Source organism: Lampetra planeri, chromosome 9 (genome assembly GCF_965212315.1).
Source record: "Lampetra planeri chromosome 9, kcLamPlan1.2.h2, whole genome shotgun sequence".
Lineage (NCBI taxonomy): Eukaryota > Metazoa > Chordata > Hyperoartia > Petromyzontiformes > Petromyzontidae > Lampetra > Lampetra planeri.
Window position 1 is genome coordinate 5,763,310 of NC_136115.1, and position 15,112 is coordinate 5,778,421.

At 41.7% G+C, this 15,112-nt stretch overlaps 1 protein-coding gene across 1 annotated transcript; it reads right to left on the reverse strand.

The window, feature by feature from the left end:
- Positions 1 to 7,792: 7,792 nt before the first annotated feature.
- On the reverse strand, positions 7,793 to 14,817 carry LOC144720614 (uncharacterized). Its single transcript, XM_078597483.1, has 7 exons — positions 14,742 to 14,817; positions 14,236 to 14,311; positions 13,228 to 13,275; positions 11,922 to 11,942; positions 11,729 to 11,764; positions 10,923 to 11,021; positions 7,793 to 9,828 (listed from the first exon to the last, which is right to left on the reverse strand). The coding sequence occupies exons 2-7, from the start codon at positions 14,288 to 14,290 to the stop codon at positions 9,587 to 9,589; spliced, it is 501 nt and encodes a 166-aa protein (XP_078453609.1). The 5' UTR covers positions 14,291 to 14,311; positions 14,742 to 14,817; the 3' UTR covers positions 7,793 to 9,586.
- Between the last annotated feature and the right edge of the window lie 295 nt (positions 14,818 to 15,112).

Sequence of the window (15,112 nt, forward strand, 5' to 3'; positions counted from 1 at the left end):
TAATATACCAAATTGACAAAACGTAATGGGAGGATCGATGGTGACGGCGGCGGAAATCGTCGTGCGAAGAGACACTTAACAGGTGGGCCACGTGAAGGTTACTGCCATCTCACAGCCAGCAGCAAGAGCAACGTGGTCGCCGTGCACGCCTCTTCCACAAGAGTGACACTAAAGATGACGATCCATCGCGCAGACACTGCGACCAACCCGCACCAAACGATGGGACCACATCGCAAACAGCGGCACCATTCAACCAACGGCCGCTCTCCGGCGGACTGGACGGTATTGGTCGCGCTATTCCCGAAGCTTATCACACACGGCACACAAACTAAAAAAAACTTGGACGTATACTTTACACATACTTGCCATACGCGAGAAGAAAAATATCCGAGCGTGCCATTTGCTGTCTACAAATCACATTTTGTGTGTATTATTAGTGCCCTCATTTGTTTTCGGCCTGCACTCAAGTTTCTGTCTAATCTCATCATTTTTTCATAATGCTTTATACCCACATTATGTTGAAGTATACACAGTAAAACTAATGGTGCTAAAGTGGGCTGAATGAATGCATAATTGATTAGGGACATTGCCACTAAAACTTAACTCAAGTCGTGTCTATGCTCTTGCAATACAAATGTATTTAAGCCGTGCCAAGCAATCAGAAAATGTGGGGTTTTGAAACATAACTTGTTACTTTTGTTTTTATGGTAGATACTTTATCATAAAATACATCCTGCTTTACATGCATATTGGTTTGTACTGTATAATATTGTGTTGTAACCATGTAGATATAGAAAAATGTATATGCATGATACTGGCGGAATGATTTCACCAGAATCCACGGCAAGGGTGAAACGATTCTGGATCACCTGACCTGCCACTGGGAGGTCACCAAAATTACCACCAGGAACACCTCCACTACCACTCGGACCACCAGAACAATCAACGAAATCTTTAAACGTACCTTTTAGATTGGCTTTTAATTATGATGCTTTAAGTACGTGTTAATTATGCACTTGATTATACTTTTAGTTCATTATAATGCGTGTAATTTTTTAATGTATCATTCTTATTGTTATGTACATTGATTGCATTGCATTATTTGCGCGAATTGTGCTATATAAGTAATAAAGTTTGAGTTGATGTGATGATTACTGGCACTTGGACGAGCAGGACCATCACATGACTGCTCACTCACTCGTTGTCCAGTTAGCACGGTTGGCTCTGTGCGGTCCGAGAGAAGTTCAACATACACACTCACATTTGTAATGTACGCAATCTATATACACACACACTCTCACACAGAGATACTCCTGTATAGGCATGCAGATATGCAGATTTTAACATGGGAATCACTCAATCACTCAAAGAACAATGGTGATTCCTACAGAAATTATCCATGGTGGATGATTGGGAATTAAACATGTAATCGCGTATCTCTAATGGGCTTAAATTACTTAAAAGAGTGTTTTTTTTTACACTGCCCTATGACCCCGGCGACCTGAATTTGATTCGGGGCCACGGCTAACATCTGTGGAAATTGATATCTGCAAATGTCCCCCCTCACTGAGCCAGCAGAGTGAAGAGGCGAATTTAGAAACTTCCCAAGGGTGGTAGGCGGGATAGCGGTCCTGACATTTCAAGCTGTTCAGTTTTTTCATTTCAGTTTTATTTATTTATTTGGTATAGCCATCTTCTTGGTTCTTTCGGTAAAGTAACGTAGAAGGGAAATAATAAAATATTAAAAATAAAACATAAAAACATAATTCTCACGACGTTTCGGCCACAACGCAAGCAGCCGTCCTCAGGTGAAGAACAGGTCTGTCAGAAAAATAGCGCCTACGTGACTTTACCGAAAGAACCAAGAAGATGAATCCCTGCAGTCACGAAAGCTTTAAATTGGTATATCCCTGTGAGCCATTCGGCTCTTGAATCGGGTGCAACCGCAACAAATAAAAAACTAAAACATGAACAAGAAAACATCTTAACGTGACTATGTGACTATGCGCAAACAGAAAATCCAAGAAAAAGACGGCAAAATATGGCATTAAAAGCACCCAGTGGGATGCAAGTCAAACAACAACAACAAGACAACTTAGATTAAGGCCATCAATCTAACTCCGTATTACAACAAACAAACATGGCCAAACCAAAACACGTTTTCGAAATCACCAAAATAAAGCCATAAAAGCAATGTAACAGTGATCATAGGAACTGTGACCGAATTTTCAAAATAAACGACATAAACAACATGTACCACCAAACCCTGCAGCCATAGCTGCCTGCATGAGGCACTCCACAACAGCAGGAGCATCAGTCGGAGTATCAAAAATTTTCAATGCACCTTTAAGGTCAGCACACTAAATCAAAACACAGATCATACTTTGCAGCGGTCATCCGGAGCGAAACCTTTTATTTTATTTTAGGCCACTGAATAGCAGTGGCAGCTAGGGGTGTACAACTCCTCTAGAGCAGTTTTGAGTGCCGATCTCACAGGTAGTGATTCAAGTTGCAGTTTATTGGCAATAGCATTCCAGACCCTGGGGGTATCAATAGCAAAGGCCCTTTCTCCAGTATTTGTACGGCAATAGGGAATGTGAAGCGGTAAATGAGCGAAGACCTTAGGTCAAATTTGTTCTTTGAAACAGAGAGGAGATCCGGCAGGTAATCTGTGGATTTTTTTGTAAGTAAATCGTAAATAAATAAGATCTGGTGCACAAGCCGTCGAACATTAAGAGATGTTAAGTTTGACCCAATGTAGAGATCACAGTGGTGAGTCCTATATGGGCAGTTAAATGCAAATCTTAAGGCCGAGTGATAACAACTCGGGCCCTGCATGGTAATAACAATAAATAAAACTATAGTCTTTGGGTCTTTCGGTAAAGTCACGTAGATAGAAAAATAAAAAAATTATCACGACGTTTCGATCGCAACACAAGCAATCGTCTTCATATTTCTTCCTGCCTCAGCAGTCCGCCTGTTGTATTTTTTTCACCTGAAGACGATTGCTTGTGTTGCGATCGAAACGTCGTGATGTTTATTATTTTATTATTATTTTTATCTGCGTGACTTTACCGTAAGACCCAAAGAGTATGAATTCCTGTAGTCACGAAAGCTTTAAGTCAATAAATAAAACATTCAATGTAATTTCTCTTGTAACTATCAATAACAAACATCAGTTTTCAGAGTCGTTGCTCACCAAATTGAATCGTGACAATAATTGAACCGCCAGAGGGTGACTCGTGACTCGTTTTGTGATTAAGCTGCTGCGGTAGTGTAGGTTGCCCCCTGCAGGTTCAATATAGTAAAGCAGTGAGGTGATCATTGCAAGGGCTCGTGTATTGATTGTATGTTGAACTTCGTTCGCACCGAGCGTAGCCAACCCTGCTCATAATAATAATTGACATTTGTAAGGCGCAATTTATCCAAGGATCTCAGTGCGCCATGCACGAAGTAAGGAAATATAAATAGTGCAGAGTCCACTGGTCATACATCGGAAGTGTAGGCCGGGCGCAACAGGTGAGTCTTTAGAGAAGACAGAAGGAAGGTGAGTGACCTCGCCTGTCTGACCACAGGTGGCAGGGTGTTCCATAGTCTTGGCGCAGCGCATGCATGAGCCTCGGTCCTCCCAGATGCAGTCTAGTTCTCGGCACATGGAGCAGATGTAAATTAGCGGATCGTAGAGGTCGTGACGGTACATGTGGGGAAAGGACAACAAACTTAACACCAAAAGCAGTTCTTCTTGGTTATTTCGGTAAAGTCACGTAGAAGGGAAGTAATAAAATAATAAAAATACAAATAATAAAATAATTCTCACGACGTTTCGGCCACAACGCAAGCAGCCGTCCTCGACAGGTCTTCTCGACAGACCTGTTTCTTCACCTGAAGACGCTGTCTTCTCGACAGACCTGTTTCTTCACCTGAGGACGGCTGCTTGCGTTGTGGCCGAAACGTCGTGAGAATTATTTTATTATGTTTTATTTTAATTATTTTATTACTTCCCTTCTACGTGACTTTACCGAAAGAACCAAGAAGATGAATCCCTGCAGTCACGAAAGCTTTAAATCGAAACCAAAAGCAGTTCTAAACAAATTCGTTTTCAATCTGGATTTAAAAGTGCATAGCTCCAGTGTAACGTACAAGTTAAATATAAAAGGGGGAAAGTAGCTGGTACATTAGTCACTATTCCACTGCAGTACAGCCTTTCAGAAGCAAATTTCAATTGTGAAAAATGAATATTATTTCAAATGTTGACTCGAGCTTTCATGTTGTATACCTCGCAAACTTGGCCCATAATTTACAAAAGTACTCTCCGTTACCACTTCATTGTATTTAGACCACGCTTGTCGAGCGCAGGCCCACAATTCCAAGCGTTCAGCAACACACCGCACTATTGAAGGCATAATCGATGAGAGTTAATCATTTTCTTGGATGACACAGGCACAGTTTTCGTGCCATTCACTGCACCAGATGTTTCCAGCTTCACACCAAACAGAACATTGTACATGGTAATGTTGTGAATGCGCATGAACAATGACGATTTGAAGCTTTCAATGGTGCAACCAACACTGGTCGCAGTGTTGTCTCGTGTCTCATCCATCCATACATCTAGGAAGGGTGAACTGGGCTCTGTGGCCCTTTTCCAAACACTGTTGAGACGTGTAAGTGACCTCTTCTAACATTCAGTTCCAATGCCTCCGTTGCTGAGGGTAGGGAGCACTGGTTTGTGTTAGTTTCTACGTGGACCGAATAAATCCTGCACACTCCTTTCGCATGATGAGTAGCGGCATATAGGATTTAGTTGAATTCTTTTCGATCACTCAACTCGTTCTGTTTGTTGCTTACATCTTGGAATTTTGGATCTTTGGGCTTGTATTCAGCAACTATAATTTAAACATTTACAAGGTACTGCTTTATACTCAGATATATACCATAATATCAAGGCTTAATTTCTGATGGAATATTTTCTGACGTCCTTATCCCCCCCCCCATGCCCCGGAAGCTCCTGCTGAAATGAAGCCCTGCAGTAGCATAAAGTATTCACCTTTGAAATGGGGTAACAGTGAGTGGGTGGAGGAGGGGGAATGCCACGTGGGTTAGCCTGAACATCCCAATTTGCCTGGCAGACTAACGTACTAAAACAACACACGTGGAGCTGGAGAGAATCATGCAATGGCACGCCCCTGGAATGAACCCGACGGCAGTGCTCTCATACCTGTGGTTTGTAGACCCCTCGTGGTATCTCATTAGAATGCAGGTAATCTATCAATACTCTTTGGTTCTGTCGGTAAAGTCACGTAGGTATAAAATAATAATAGATCACGACGTTTCGATCCAGTAATGAAGCAGGAGCACAACAATATTTCCCACTCTGGCCGATGACCAAATTGCCCAGAATGCACCCGACCTTGTCAGATCTCGACAGCTAAACAAGGTTAAGCTTCGATAGTGCTTGCATGGGCGACCACCATACACACGCAGGTCGCTTTTGTATAGGCCGAGGTTGCTTCATCGTGGTCTGCAGAGAGCAGTGCAGAACATTTTATGACAATGTACCATGACCCCCCCCCCCCCCGCCATGTATATGGTACTCACATTCACAAACCCATATATATGTGGAGCAGCATGGTAAAGTATGTCAAATAACACCCATTACCCACGTGGCATGAGGATGCACTCATCAGGCAGTGGATTGGTGAAAGGGCTGTACATTTCCATCCCCCACTTTGAATGTCAGAATGCGGAGAACATGGGTTGACACGAGACCATGCTTGAAGCTCTTCTTCTGTCATACGGCTGATGGTGGTTGCAGAGCAACAACGACAATTTCACATGCACGTGGCCAAGCCAGACAACCGCGTCAGGAGCAGCGGAGTGTGTCATCGCTGCGATGTCTCTTTCGTATTCGTGGATCGGGCATCGCGTCGTCGTTATACGTTGTACGGTCTGTTCTGGATGACCGCAGTCGCACACTCGAAGAGTTTTTAACGTTTCATTTGTGCATCCGGTATCCGCATCTGCCACGTGGCTTGTGAGAACGCCGTTTAGGGTGGACCATGAGCTTCGTGGAAGATCAAAACCAGGGATATTCTGCGTTGGGTCTTCTAATTGCATGCAATTGATAGCACTTAATGGGGTATCTTTCAAACGATGTCAAATGTCGCGATATGGTCGTTTTTAGAATTTCTGGTAACCTGGTGATTTTTTTTTAAGCCAGGTTGCCGGTTTACCGCACGTCTAAAAATGTCTAGTTTACTTTTACCTTTTTATATGAGAAACGAAGGGAGCTACCATGGTCTAACAATAATAGTTATAAGCATGCGGACTGGACTTGCGATCTAGAGGGAGTGGTTCGATGCAGTCTCCCGGGGTGGCAGATGAAGCAATGTAATAGGTTGGTAGATTGGTAGGTTGCGTCTGTGGGGGGGGGGGTAAAATGTGGGTACGGTCACCTCTTCCAACGCGTCTGGTGAGCGTGCAAGGATAAAATAGATTCCTCTCTAGAGCTCTCTCTCTCTCTCGTGGGATGCCTGTCCACCACCAGTGGTGTGAGCTAGCAAATTGCAGGGCTGCACCTGCAACTGAGAAATGACCGTGACACACGGGTGACTTAGAGACCGGCCGTGGGCGCCGATCAGAGTCGCACGCACGTGCCGTTTGCACGCTCGCACGTACAAGCTCCGAATTTCAGGAAGTCATGGATTCGATCCCGATCCCGACCCTGATGCCTGTGTATTTGGAGTTCGCGTGTCTCTCTCCCCGTGGTAGCGTGGGTTTCTCTCCGAGTCCTCTGGTTTTCCCCTCCATTTAGAATCATGCGTTTGGAGTATTTGGCTGCTATAAATGTCCACATGATAAGTCACTTCGTTCATCAATAATTTGTGGCCAGATCGCTTCTGAAAAAGAGCTATGCTGCTCATATTCTTTGGGTCTTTTGGTAAAGTCACGTAGATAGGTTCAAAGAAAACAACAAAAAAATTACAAAAACCTATGACGTTTCGATCACAACACAAGCGATCGTCATCAGGTGGAAAAAAATAGAGGGGAAAGCTGTTGAGGCAGACTGTTTTAAAGGTTTAATATGGGTGTAGCCCATGGGTCACATATAGTTAAGTGGGCAAAACAAAATAATAGTTAAAACAGTGTTCAATTCATTCCTAACATTCCACACAAGCCGGTTACCCCGTTTTTCTGACTTGTTGAACTAATATTGGACAATGTCAACTGCTGTATCTATGTATGTTGAACTTCTTTCACACCGTACGTAGCCAACCATGCTGATCGGAGGTTCAGACTGTTGCCAGACTACCATTTGTTTTGCCATGACGTGATGTTCACACCACGGGAAGACATAATTGGGAGGTCACTGAAACCCAATGGATAATTATAGCTGTAGCCCAGCTTAAGATTTAAATAAACCTGTGACAAACACATCACATATAGAATGAGTGGCCAACTTTGAAGTTTTGACACCTATGAAGGATTTTAAAAGTAGCTGCATCACATGGACATTCATGTTTAATCTGCTGCCGCTTTGCTTATGCACTCAATGTGACCTCACACAGTAATAACTTTTATAGTGAATTTATTTTGTGGCAAATGAACGTTAAAGTTTTAGACCTGAGGAAATTAAGGGTTTTTTCCCCACATGCATTTTCAACTAGTACTGCATCTCACATTTTCTGACTCAGTTTACAAACGCGGAGTTAGTCTGCAATGTAAAATATTAATTAAATTCTTATCTAATTTAAATCATTTTCACCTTACATAAAAAAAATCACAAATAATCACCTCAGATTAATGCCCTTTAATACTAAAGCAAAATGTTCCACTGTTTCCTTGTTTATCACGTCACCAAACCACGATTACTAACACAGTATATAACCTCATTAAAATAATAAAATCTTTTTTTTAATCAAGTAGACAACCTTTATATCCCACTTACCACTAACGTACTAGCCACTGTTTAAATTGTATAAACAGCGTAAAGCCTGCTAAAATTATTTTCACAAAGAGTCAAGTGTAGCTAAATACAACAGAAGGCTGAGCCAAAACCACTAAACTAGTTACCCAAACGATACCAAAGCTGCATTCCATAGTGTTTGCCAACATACATACATAATGCAACAGCATTCAAGGTCCCAAGCTAGTAGTGGATAAAGCGTGGACATATCCACAAAATGTGAATACGGGGTGTCCATAACGATATGAACTGTTATTACAGAATGCCGAGACAGTAGTTTGCGTTCGGTTCAACACAACTGCATGCACACACATACTCTCTGGTTCTTTCGGTAAAGTCACGTAGGTATAAAATAAAATACAAATAAATCCCGACGTTTCGATTTTTATATTCTTAGGTTTTTTCGGTAAAGTCACGTAGGTAAAACATCAAAATGAATGAAAATAAAATAAAATAAAAACAAAAACAAAAATCACGACGTTTCGGAGGCAACACAAGTCTCCGTCATCAGGTGGGACCGTCACAGCCGAATTAGCTGTGGTTTTCACACCTGATGATGATTGCTTGTGTTGCAATCGAAACGTCGTAATTTATTTTTATTTTATTTTATACCTACGTGACTTTTACCGAAAGAACCAGAGAATATGGATTCCTGCAGTCACGAAAGCTTCAAATCTAAACTGCATACACATTTAATGTTGTGAAGACTTTTTTTGTTATGTGAGTTTCACCATCTCTCGCGTATCGTGTTGGCAACACACCTCGTATTGACATTCGACAGAGTCCCAGGTGCTCTCAATCGTCTCGGGAGTGTGATTGCGTTGATCGCTTGTGTCATCTGCTGAGGTTCACAAAAAGCGTTTCTATTTTGAAACAACTTACGTACAAAGCTCAAAAATTCGAACTGCCAATTATAATGGATGATATTTTTTATAAACACCCTCTACAATATGTCAATGTTGAAATATCTGAATTTTAAGCACAAGATTGCAAGGCATTTGCGCAAGCATTTTGGTACTGCCTCCGATAGTGTTGCCACTGTGTGGAGGGACATCACTGGTTAATTAATTTGTAAAATGCCATCGAGAACCGATGCATATGCAATGTGTGGATGGAAATTAAGTGGGATTTTCAACTATTCTATGTTAAAAACTTTATTGAATTCTCGATACGCATGATTCAACCCAGGAACGTGTCTTATTTGTAATTATCAATACGGCATCCATTCAGTCGGTAAAAGTGAGAGTGCATATTTGAACACTCACACTACCGTCCTAATACACGCATGGACATTTATGCAGACTTAATTTTTAGTACAGACATGCACACGCACTTTAGCACAAATGTGCACCAACATTTATAATTTACATGCTCATGCGCAAATTCTGCTTGATAATGCAAGTGTTCACACATGCACACTTTAAGCTTCAGTTCTTGATAAATGCAGAGGCACGCATTGTCAGGTTCAAACACATTTTGAATTGCAAAGGATAGTTGGAGCAAGGAACATCAGAATTAGGTTAACAAGTCTAAATCCTATCCTGGTCCCTCTACTTGAAAAAAGTAAGGAGGCCATGTAACCCCTTGGGCCCCTGGTGGCAACGATCATGCCTAGCCAGAGGATCAGCCAGAGTGCATGAGGAGCGGTAAGACAGGGGCAAATAGCAAGGCCAAGGGCAGGCCAGGTCTGCTATGAGGAGCAGCGTTGCAGCGGCTGGTCTTGCAACACTCAGAGCTTTTCACGGTCAGATTCTGATCTTTGTACATCTGGAAGGAGGAAATGTTGGCTATGGTGGCAGTAAGAATCTCCGTGGAGTTGCAGACGTTCTCTTTGACACAGTCCTTAAACAGAATGCTGGCTTGTCCTGCACGCGCGCACACACACACATACACGTGTACGCTCACTGGCGGAGCAAATGGGGGGGGGGGGGTGGCACGTGCCCCTCCAATGATCCGATCGAAATCCTTAATTTCGATCGGATCATTTGGGCTTATTAGTAATAAATCGGCATTTTGCGACCCCCACTGCCACTGTGCAGCATATTATTACGTGCCAGGGACTCTATGAGATGATAGGACAATAGTCTGAGTCCATAATTGGCAATATGTAGCGGCAAAGCGGTTATAAGTGACTCAGAATTGTGCGCAGTTGCGTATACAGTACACGACTTCCCTGAAGGCATTCACCTTCAGCGAGCGTGATGCCGATCACACAAGGTTCGAATTCGAGCCTCGATCGATGGCTGCGTCATCGCGCACACACGTTGAATAAAAAGCAAGGGACAAGTCCTTACTTACTAACAACTCCTATAATTTTTTTTATTGCTGGATCGGTTGTCCCCCCTAATTGAAAATCCTGGCTCCGCCATTGTGTACGCTCACACATAGAAATGGTACTTGTTAATGTAGTGTATTATCATCACAGCTATGGAACATAGATGCCCCACATCATTATTTGCAAGTGAAATTATACATAAAACAAGAGGTTATTGACTTATATTGATTATGCTTTCTCTGCAGTCTGAAGGTAATTAACCTAGTTGTGAGTTTCTGTATTCTCTTTGTAAGTCAAGCCCTACTCTTGCTCTCTCTTTCGTTAAATCCCTTCTCTGCCATATATGCTCAAACACTTTTTTCCAGTCACATTTTCTTCACGTATGTCAAGCATATAAATACTATAACATTGTGCCATAAAGTTAAAATGTTTATCCACTGTTGAGTAATCCTTCCACACAATTTCAATACAGTAGTCGTTGTGGATTTCAATTGTACGAGTGACATGGGTGGTAACACCAGTGGAATACAAACATGGGAGCCTATTTAGTGGGTCGTATTCCTTTGTGATCTAAAATAAATGTGATACTCCTGGATTCAACTCGAGCACGTATTTGCATTGCACACTTCAATTATGTGTTGGTTGCAATGTGATCTATCGGGTAATTACACAGCAAAGACTCACCAATGGTGATGTTTGCAGTCAGGCAGGCTTTTTCTGAATCAGCACAACTTTTCTTGTAGTATTTTGGGGAGATCCCAAAACTGCATGAAAATGTCTTGCCTAAATAAAATGCAATATGTAAATACACTGCATAATTCGCTCCACACAAACAAAACATGAAATTGTGTTATTCGATTATTGCGTTTATGGTAATATGTTCAAGAGCTAAATGCCATTGTCAAAGGTCTGTTCACAACAAAAGGGCTTGAGGAGAGAGTTTTTGTAGTTTAGCTATTTCTCCATTGAAGGAGCGCAGACTACAATGGTTTAACCTATGGAGATGGATGCCGTTAATTCTAATCGTGCTATAATGTAAGTCTGATACATGACACAATAAGGCACTTTACCAGCGCACCTCTCTGGTAAGCCACAGTATTTAAGGCAATTTGACGTCATGCTCTCATACAACCCAACCAGCCAGGGGCATTACCACGAGCTAAGTGGATTGAGAATAACAGCATCGGTGACAACTTGAGAAGAGCAACCCCTGCTCGAGGCATTTAGCAATAGTACTGTGCATACACAACACACTCTGCATCAACAGGTTCAGTCATGAGGCAAGGCGGAACATGCTGAGACAAAGCAGCTCTTTGACTTGGTGATAGCATAACACGTCAGCCCCGAGGAATCAAAAGTTAAACTATGATTGGCAACAATTGCCCAATGCAGAGACATATACTGTGGGAAAGTGACATGCTACTCCAACTGAGCTTGGTGGGATTATTCTATATATGCAGTCACAAATACACACATATTTGCACACTCACTATCGAAAAAACTTGAGATGGTGTTGCCAAGTTTGTCTGTAAAAAAAGAAATAATGGATTACAATTAAAGTACAATCCTTTTTTATATGCAAGGTATCATCAGTCCATGAAACATACACGAAGCAAATACTTTTAAGACTTATGTATCAAATTGTGATCATGAAGGCCTCATTTGTATTGGTAAAATACTTACCAAATGCAGATTCAACAGCATCTATAAGGGGAACAAAAACATTGTAATTGTAAGTAATATCTATTGTATTTATGTATGACTTATTTTGCACCGTACGTTTGCACCGTACGTAGCCAACCGTGCTAATCGGAGTGCGGCGAAGGACAACAAACGTAACACAAAACTCATTTCTAAAGAAAACTCATTTCTAAAGAAATGAGCTTTCAATTCTAAAGAAATTAGTTTTCAATCTAGATGATTTAAAGTGCATAGCTCCAGTGGCTTCCCAATATCGGAAGGAAGAGCGTTCCAGACGGTCAAAGATACGGGGTAACCGTCTTTGTTGGGCAGTGGTACATAAACTCACAATGACCTGGGTTCAATGCCCATCAACAGCCAGCATCAGTGTCGAGGGATAAACTGAACCAGTCCTTCGTCCCTATTTCACCAACACCGCACCGACCAGCGTGAAGTTTGATCAACCAACCAAACGCCCATGACCGACACGGCAGAGGGCGGCATTCATAAAGGGATAGATTGGCAATGTTTTATGAATTATCATCGACATTAACAATGTATGCGTATATGCATGCATTAAAGGGGCTACTGTGTTCGTGGTACTGTAATAAGCAACACATTCCTGTATATGCAGGCAGTGCCGGCCCGAGCCTCTTGGGGGCCCTAAGCAGAATTTGATTTGGGGGCCCCCCTCCCACCACGCAGACTCATCTGTGCTAGAAGATTATTGACACAAATGTCACACTATAATGTTATAGCGAATATTATAAACGAATACAGTGAGGTTATGTATTAATAAAAAATAAAAACAACACTTAAAATACTTCACTCTTTTATTAAAACTTCTGAATACAAACGGTCACAAAAAACATATTAAATAAATTATTTGCAAATGTGCATTAAATGTGCAATCTTTTAAATAAAACCAAAATAGACAAACATTAATCTAATCAAAAATAGAAATAGAAGACAGAATTTTCTTGTCTTGAATCATTTATTCATTCATTCATTAATTCATTTATATCACTTGTTTAAGTTATTTAATTGTAAAAAAAAACGATTCGGGGGCCCCCTGGTGGCCAGGGGGCCCCAAGCAGCCGCTTAGTTCGCTTATGCCTCGGGCCGGCCCTGTATGCAGGAGTGGAGATGATCACAGTGAGTGTAGAGGAAAACGGCTGGCTTAAATTAGCACCAAGGTTTACATTAAAGAATGGTCAACGTGGAAATTCATGCTGCATATGCGTTTTACGGAAACAAATAAATGGTGATGCCTTTCACATGGATATAAGATGGTAAAAAAAACACTTACGAAACAGATCTTGCACGTTCGTAATGGTTGTACCGTTTTTGTCAGTTGCTGTAAACAAAACAAAAAATAGAGCACACTTCATTGGTCCAGTTCTTATTTTTCCAACAGGATATAAAAATGTACGTCAGGTGACTGCTTTTAACGTTACTTTACCACTGCACTCTATTTCAAGGTACATTAAAACGTTTAAAGATGACGTTTGTTTTTGAGATATACTGCAAGTTAAACAAAATACAATTACAAACGGATAATTGTAAAACAATATATATTCGTATTTCGAGGTGTTTAATGCTATAAAACTCAACAAAGTGCCGCTGTAAAGACGGGTATGTGTGCTTTAGGGCGTGGCCCATAAACATTCGAGAAATGCTATCGCTGCGAACTGCCTTTAGATCTTCCCACGGTAAGTTAAACTATTAACACGTTTGTGCAATAAAATATCCTACGATTATTTGCAAGAACAATCTATATGCATTCCTGCATGAACGATTTTTTGAACTCTGTAGGATATGAACATTTTCGGCCGGGTAAAAATATATTGTGACAAGAACACAATACAGTTCAGTATTTATCAGAAAAAAGCTTTTGTGAATAAGCATGGGAGGTATTCAAAAAGTGGATAAAGTGTGTTTCTGCCAATTGGCACGTTGCTTTACGAACCCGGTCACCCGAAATTAATTCCATTGCCGTGGCTAACATTAGTGGCGAGTGATAACTGTATCGGTCCTGGGCATCCCCCCCACACCCTTCACCAACCCACTGATGAGCTTGGTGAAACATGGCTATGACCGACACAGTGCGGAGGGGAAAAAAACCTTCATTTGTTTTTAATAAGCAAAATAAACTTCCACTTTCCAAGGCTATAATAGTAATACGATCCAAGACATCGACAAAATACGTGATAAAATTTTGAGAAATTATAAGGGGCAAGAATATCATCGAAGAAATAAGGCGAAATGCACGGTTAAGCTGAAGAAAGATGTGACGGGACATCACTTTCCCACTCACCGGACACTTGGCCTGCCAAGAGAATCAGAAGGAAGGCGGTGGCGTGGGACCTCATGATGACTTCTCTCCGTGTCGTCTGAAAAAAAGGGTCTCCAAAAAAAGGACAAGACGTGAACACGCTACTTAACTGCACACCGACTCTCCCTCGTCGAATGGAAGGGAGCCCACCAGCACGTTCATTTACACAGTTTCACATGTGCGTTTAGATTACAAAACTATATCGAGCTTCATAGCTCTTGTTGTTCCAACGTTTAGTCTTTATTAATAACAAACAAGCAAAAACAAAACGACGCTCATTTTCTTGGTTCTTTCGGTAAAGTCACGTAGAAGGGAAATAATGACTTTACCGAAAGAACCAAGAAGATGAATCCCTGCAGTCACGAAAGCTTTAAATCGAAATTTCAAACGAAGCTCCAATGTGACAACGCACTTAACGCAACCCACGATGTGTGTGATGCGCATCGGCGAGCGAATTCGAGCTGCGTTCGTAACGCACTGCGCCTTACCGCGGCAGCGTGATGTGAGAGCACGCGTGCGTTGCGCCCTGTTCGAATGCAGCTGCTGCTGTGTCCCTCCAGGGTTACCCTGTCCGTCGTAGATCGAGTGACGCGCGTCTCTTCAACGTACTTCTGGGCAGAGCCAGGCGTGTTTGTTCATGCCCCTGGCTTTGATGGCAGTGTACATATTTTGGCAGGGTTGATTACAGTAATACGAACCGCACAGGCTCAAAATCCCTTAAAACGCTCAGAGTTTAAAAATGGTTCGAAATGTTTCATTTAATTGAGGCTTGCGGAACTTCTATTACGATATAAACGAATTTAAGTATGTATGCACACACTGTACCGTGCCCGAAAAATCGTTGAACAAATTAATGATA

What these genes read in the sequence shown, in the direction of transcription:
- LOC144720614 (XM_078597483.1), bottom strand. Translation starts at nt 14,290, where the DNA reads ATGAGGTCCCACGCCACCGCCTTCCTTCTGATTCTCTTGGCAGGCCAA. An exon ending in TGCTGTTGAATCTGCATTTG is followed by an intron (nt 11,765 to 11,921) that starts GTAAGTATTTTA and finishes CTTTTTTTACAG; the next exon opens with ACAAACTTGGCAACACCATC. An exon ending in CATCTCAAGTTTTTTCGATA is followed by an intron (nt 11,022 to 11,728) that starts GTGAGTGTGCAA and finishes CATTTTATTTAG; the next exon opens with GCAAGACATTTTCATGCAGT.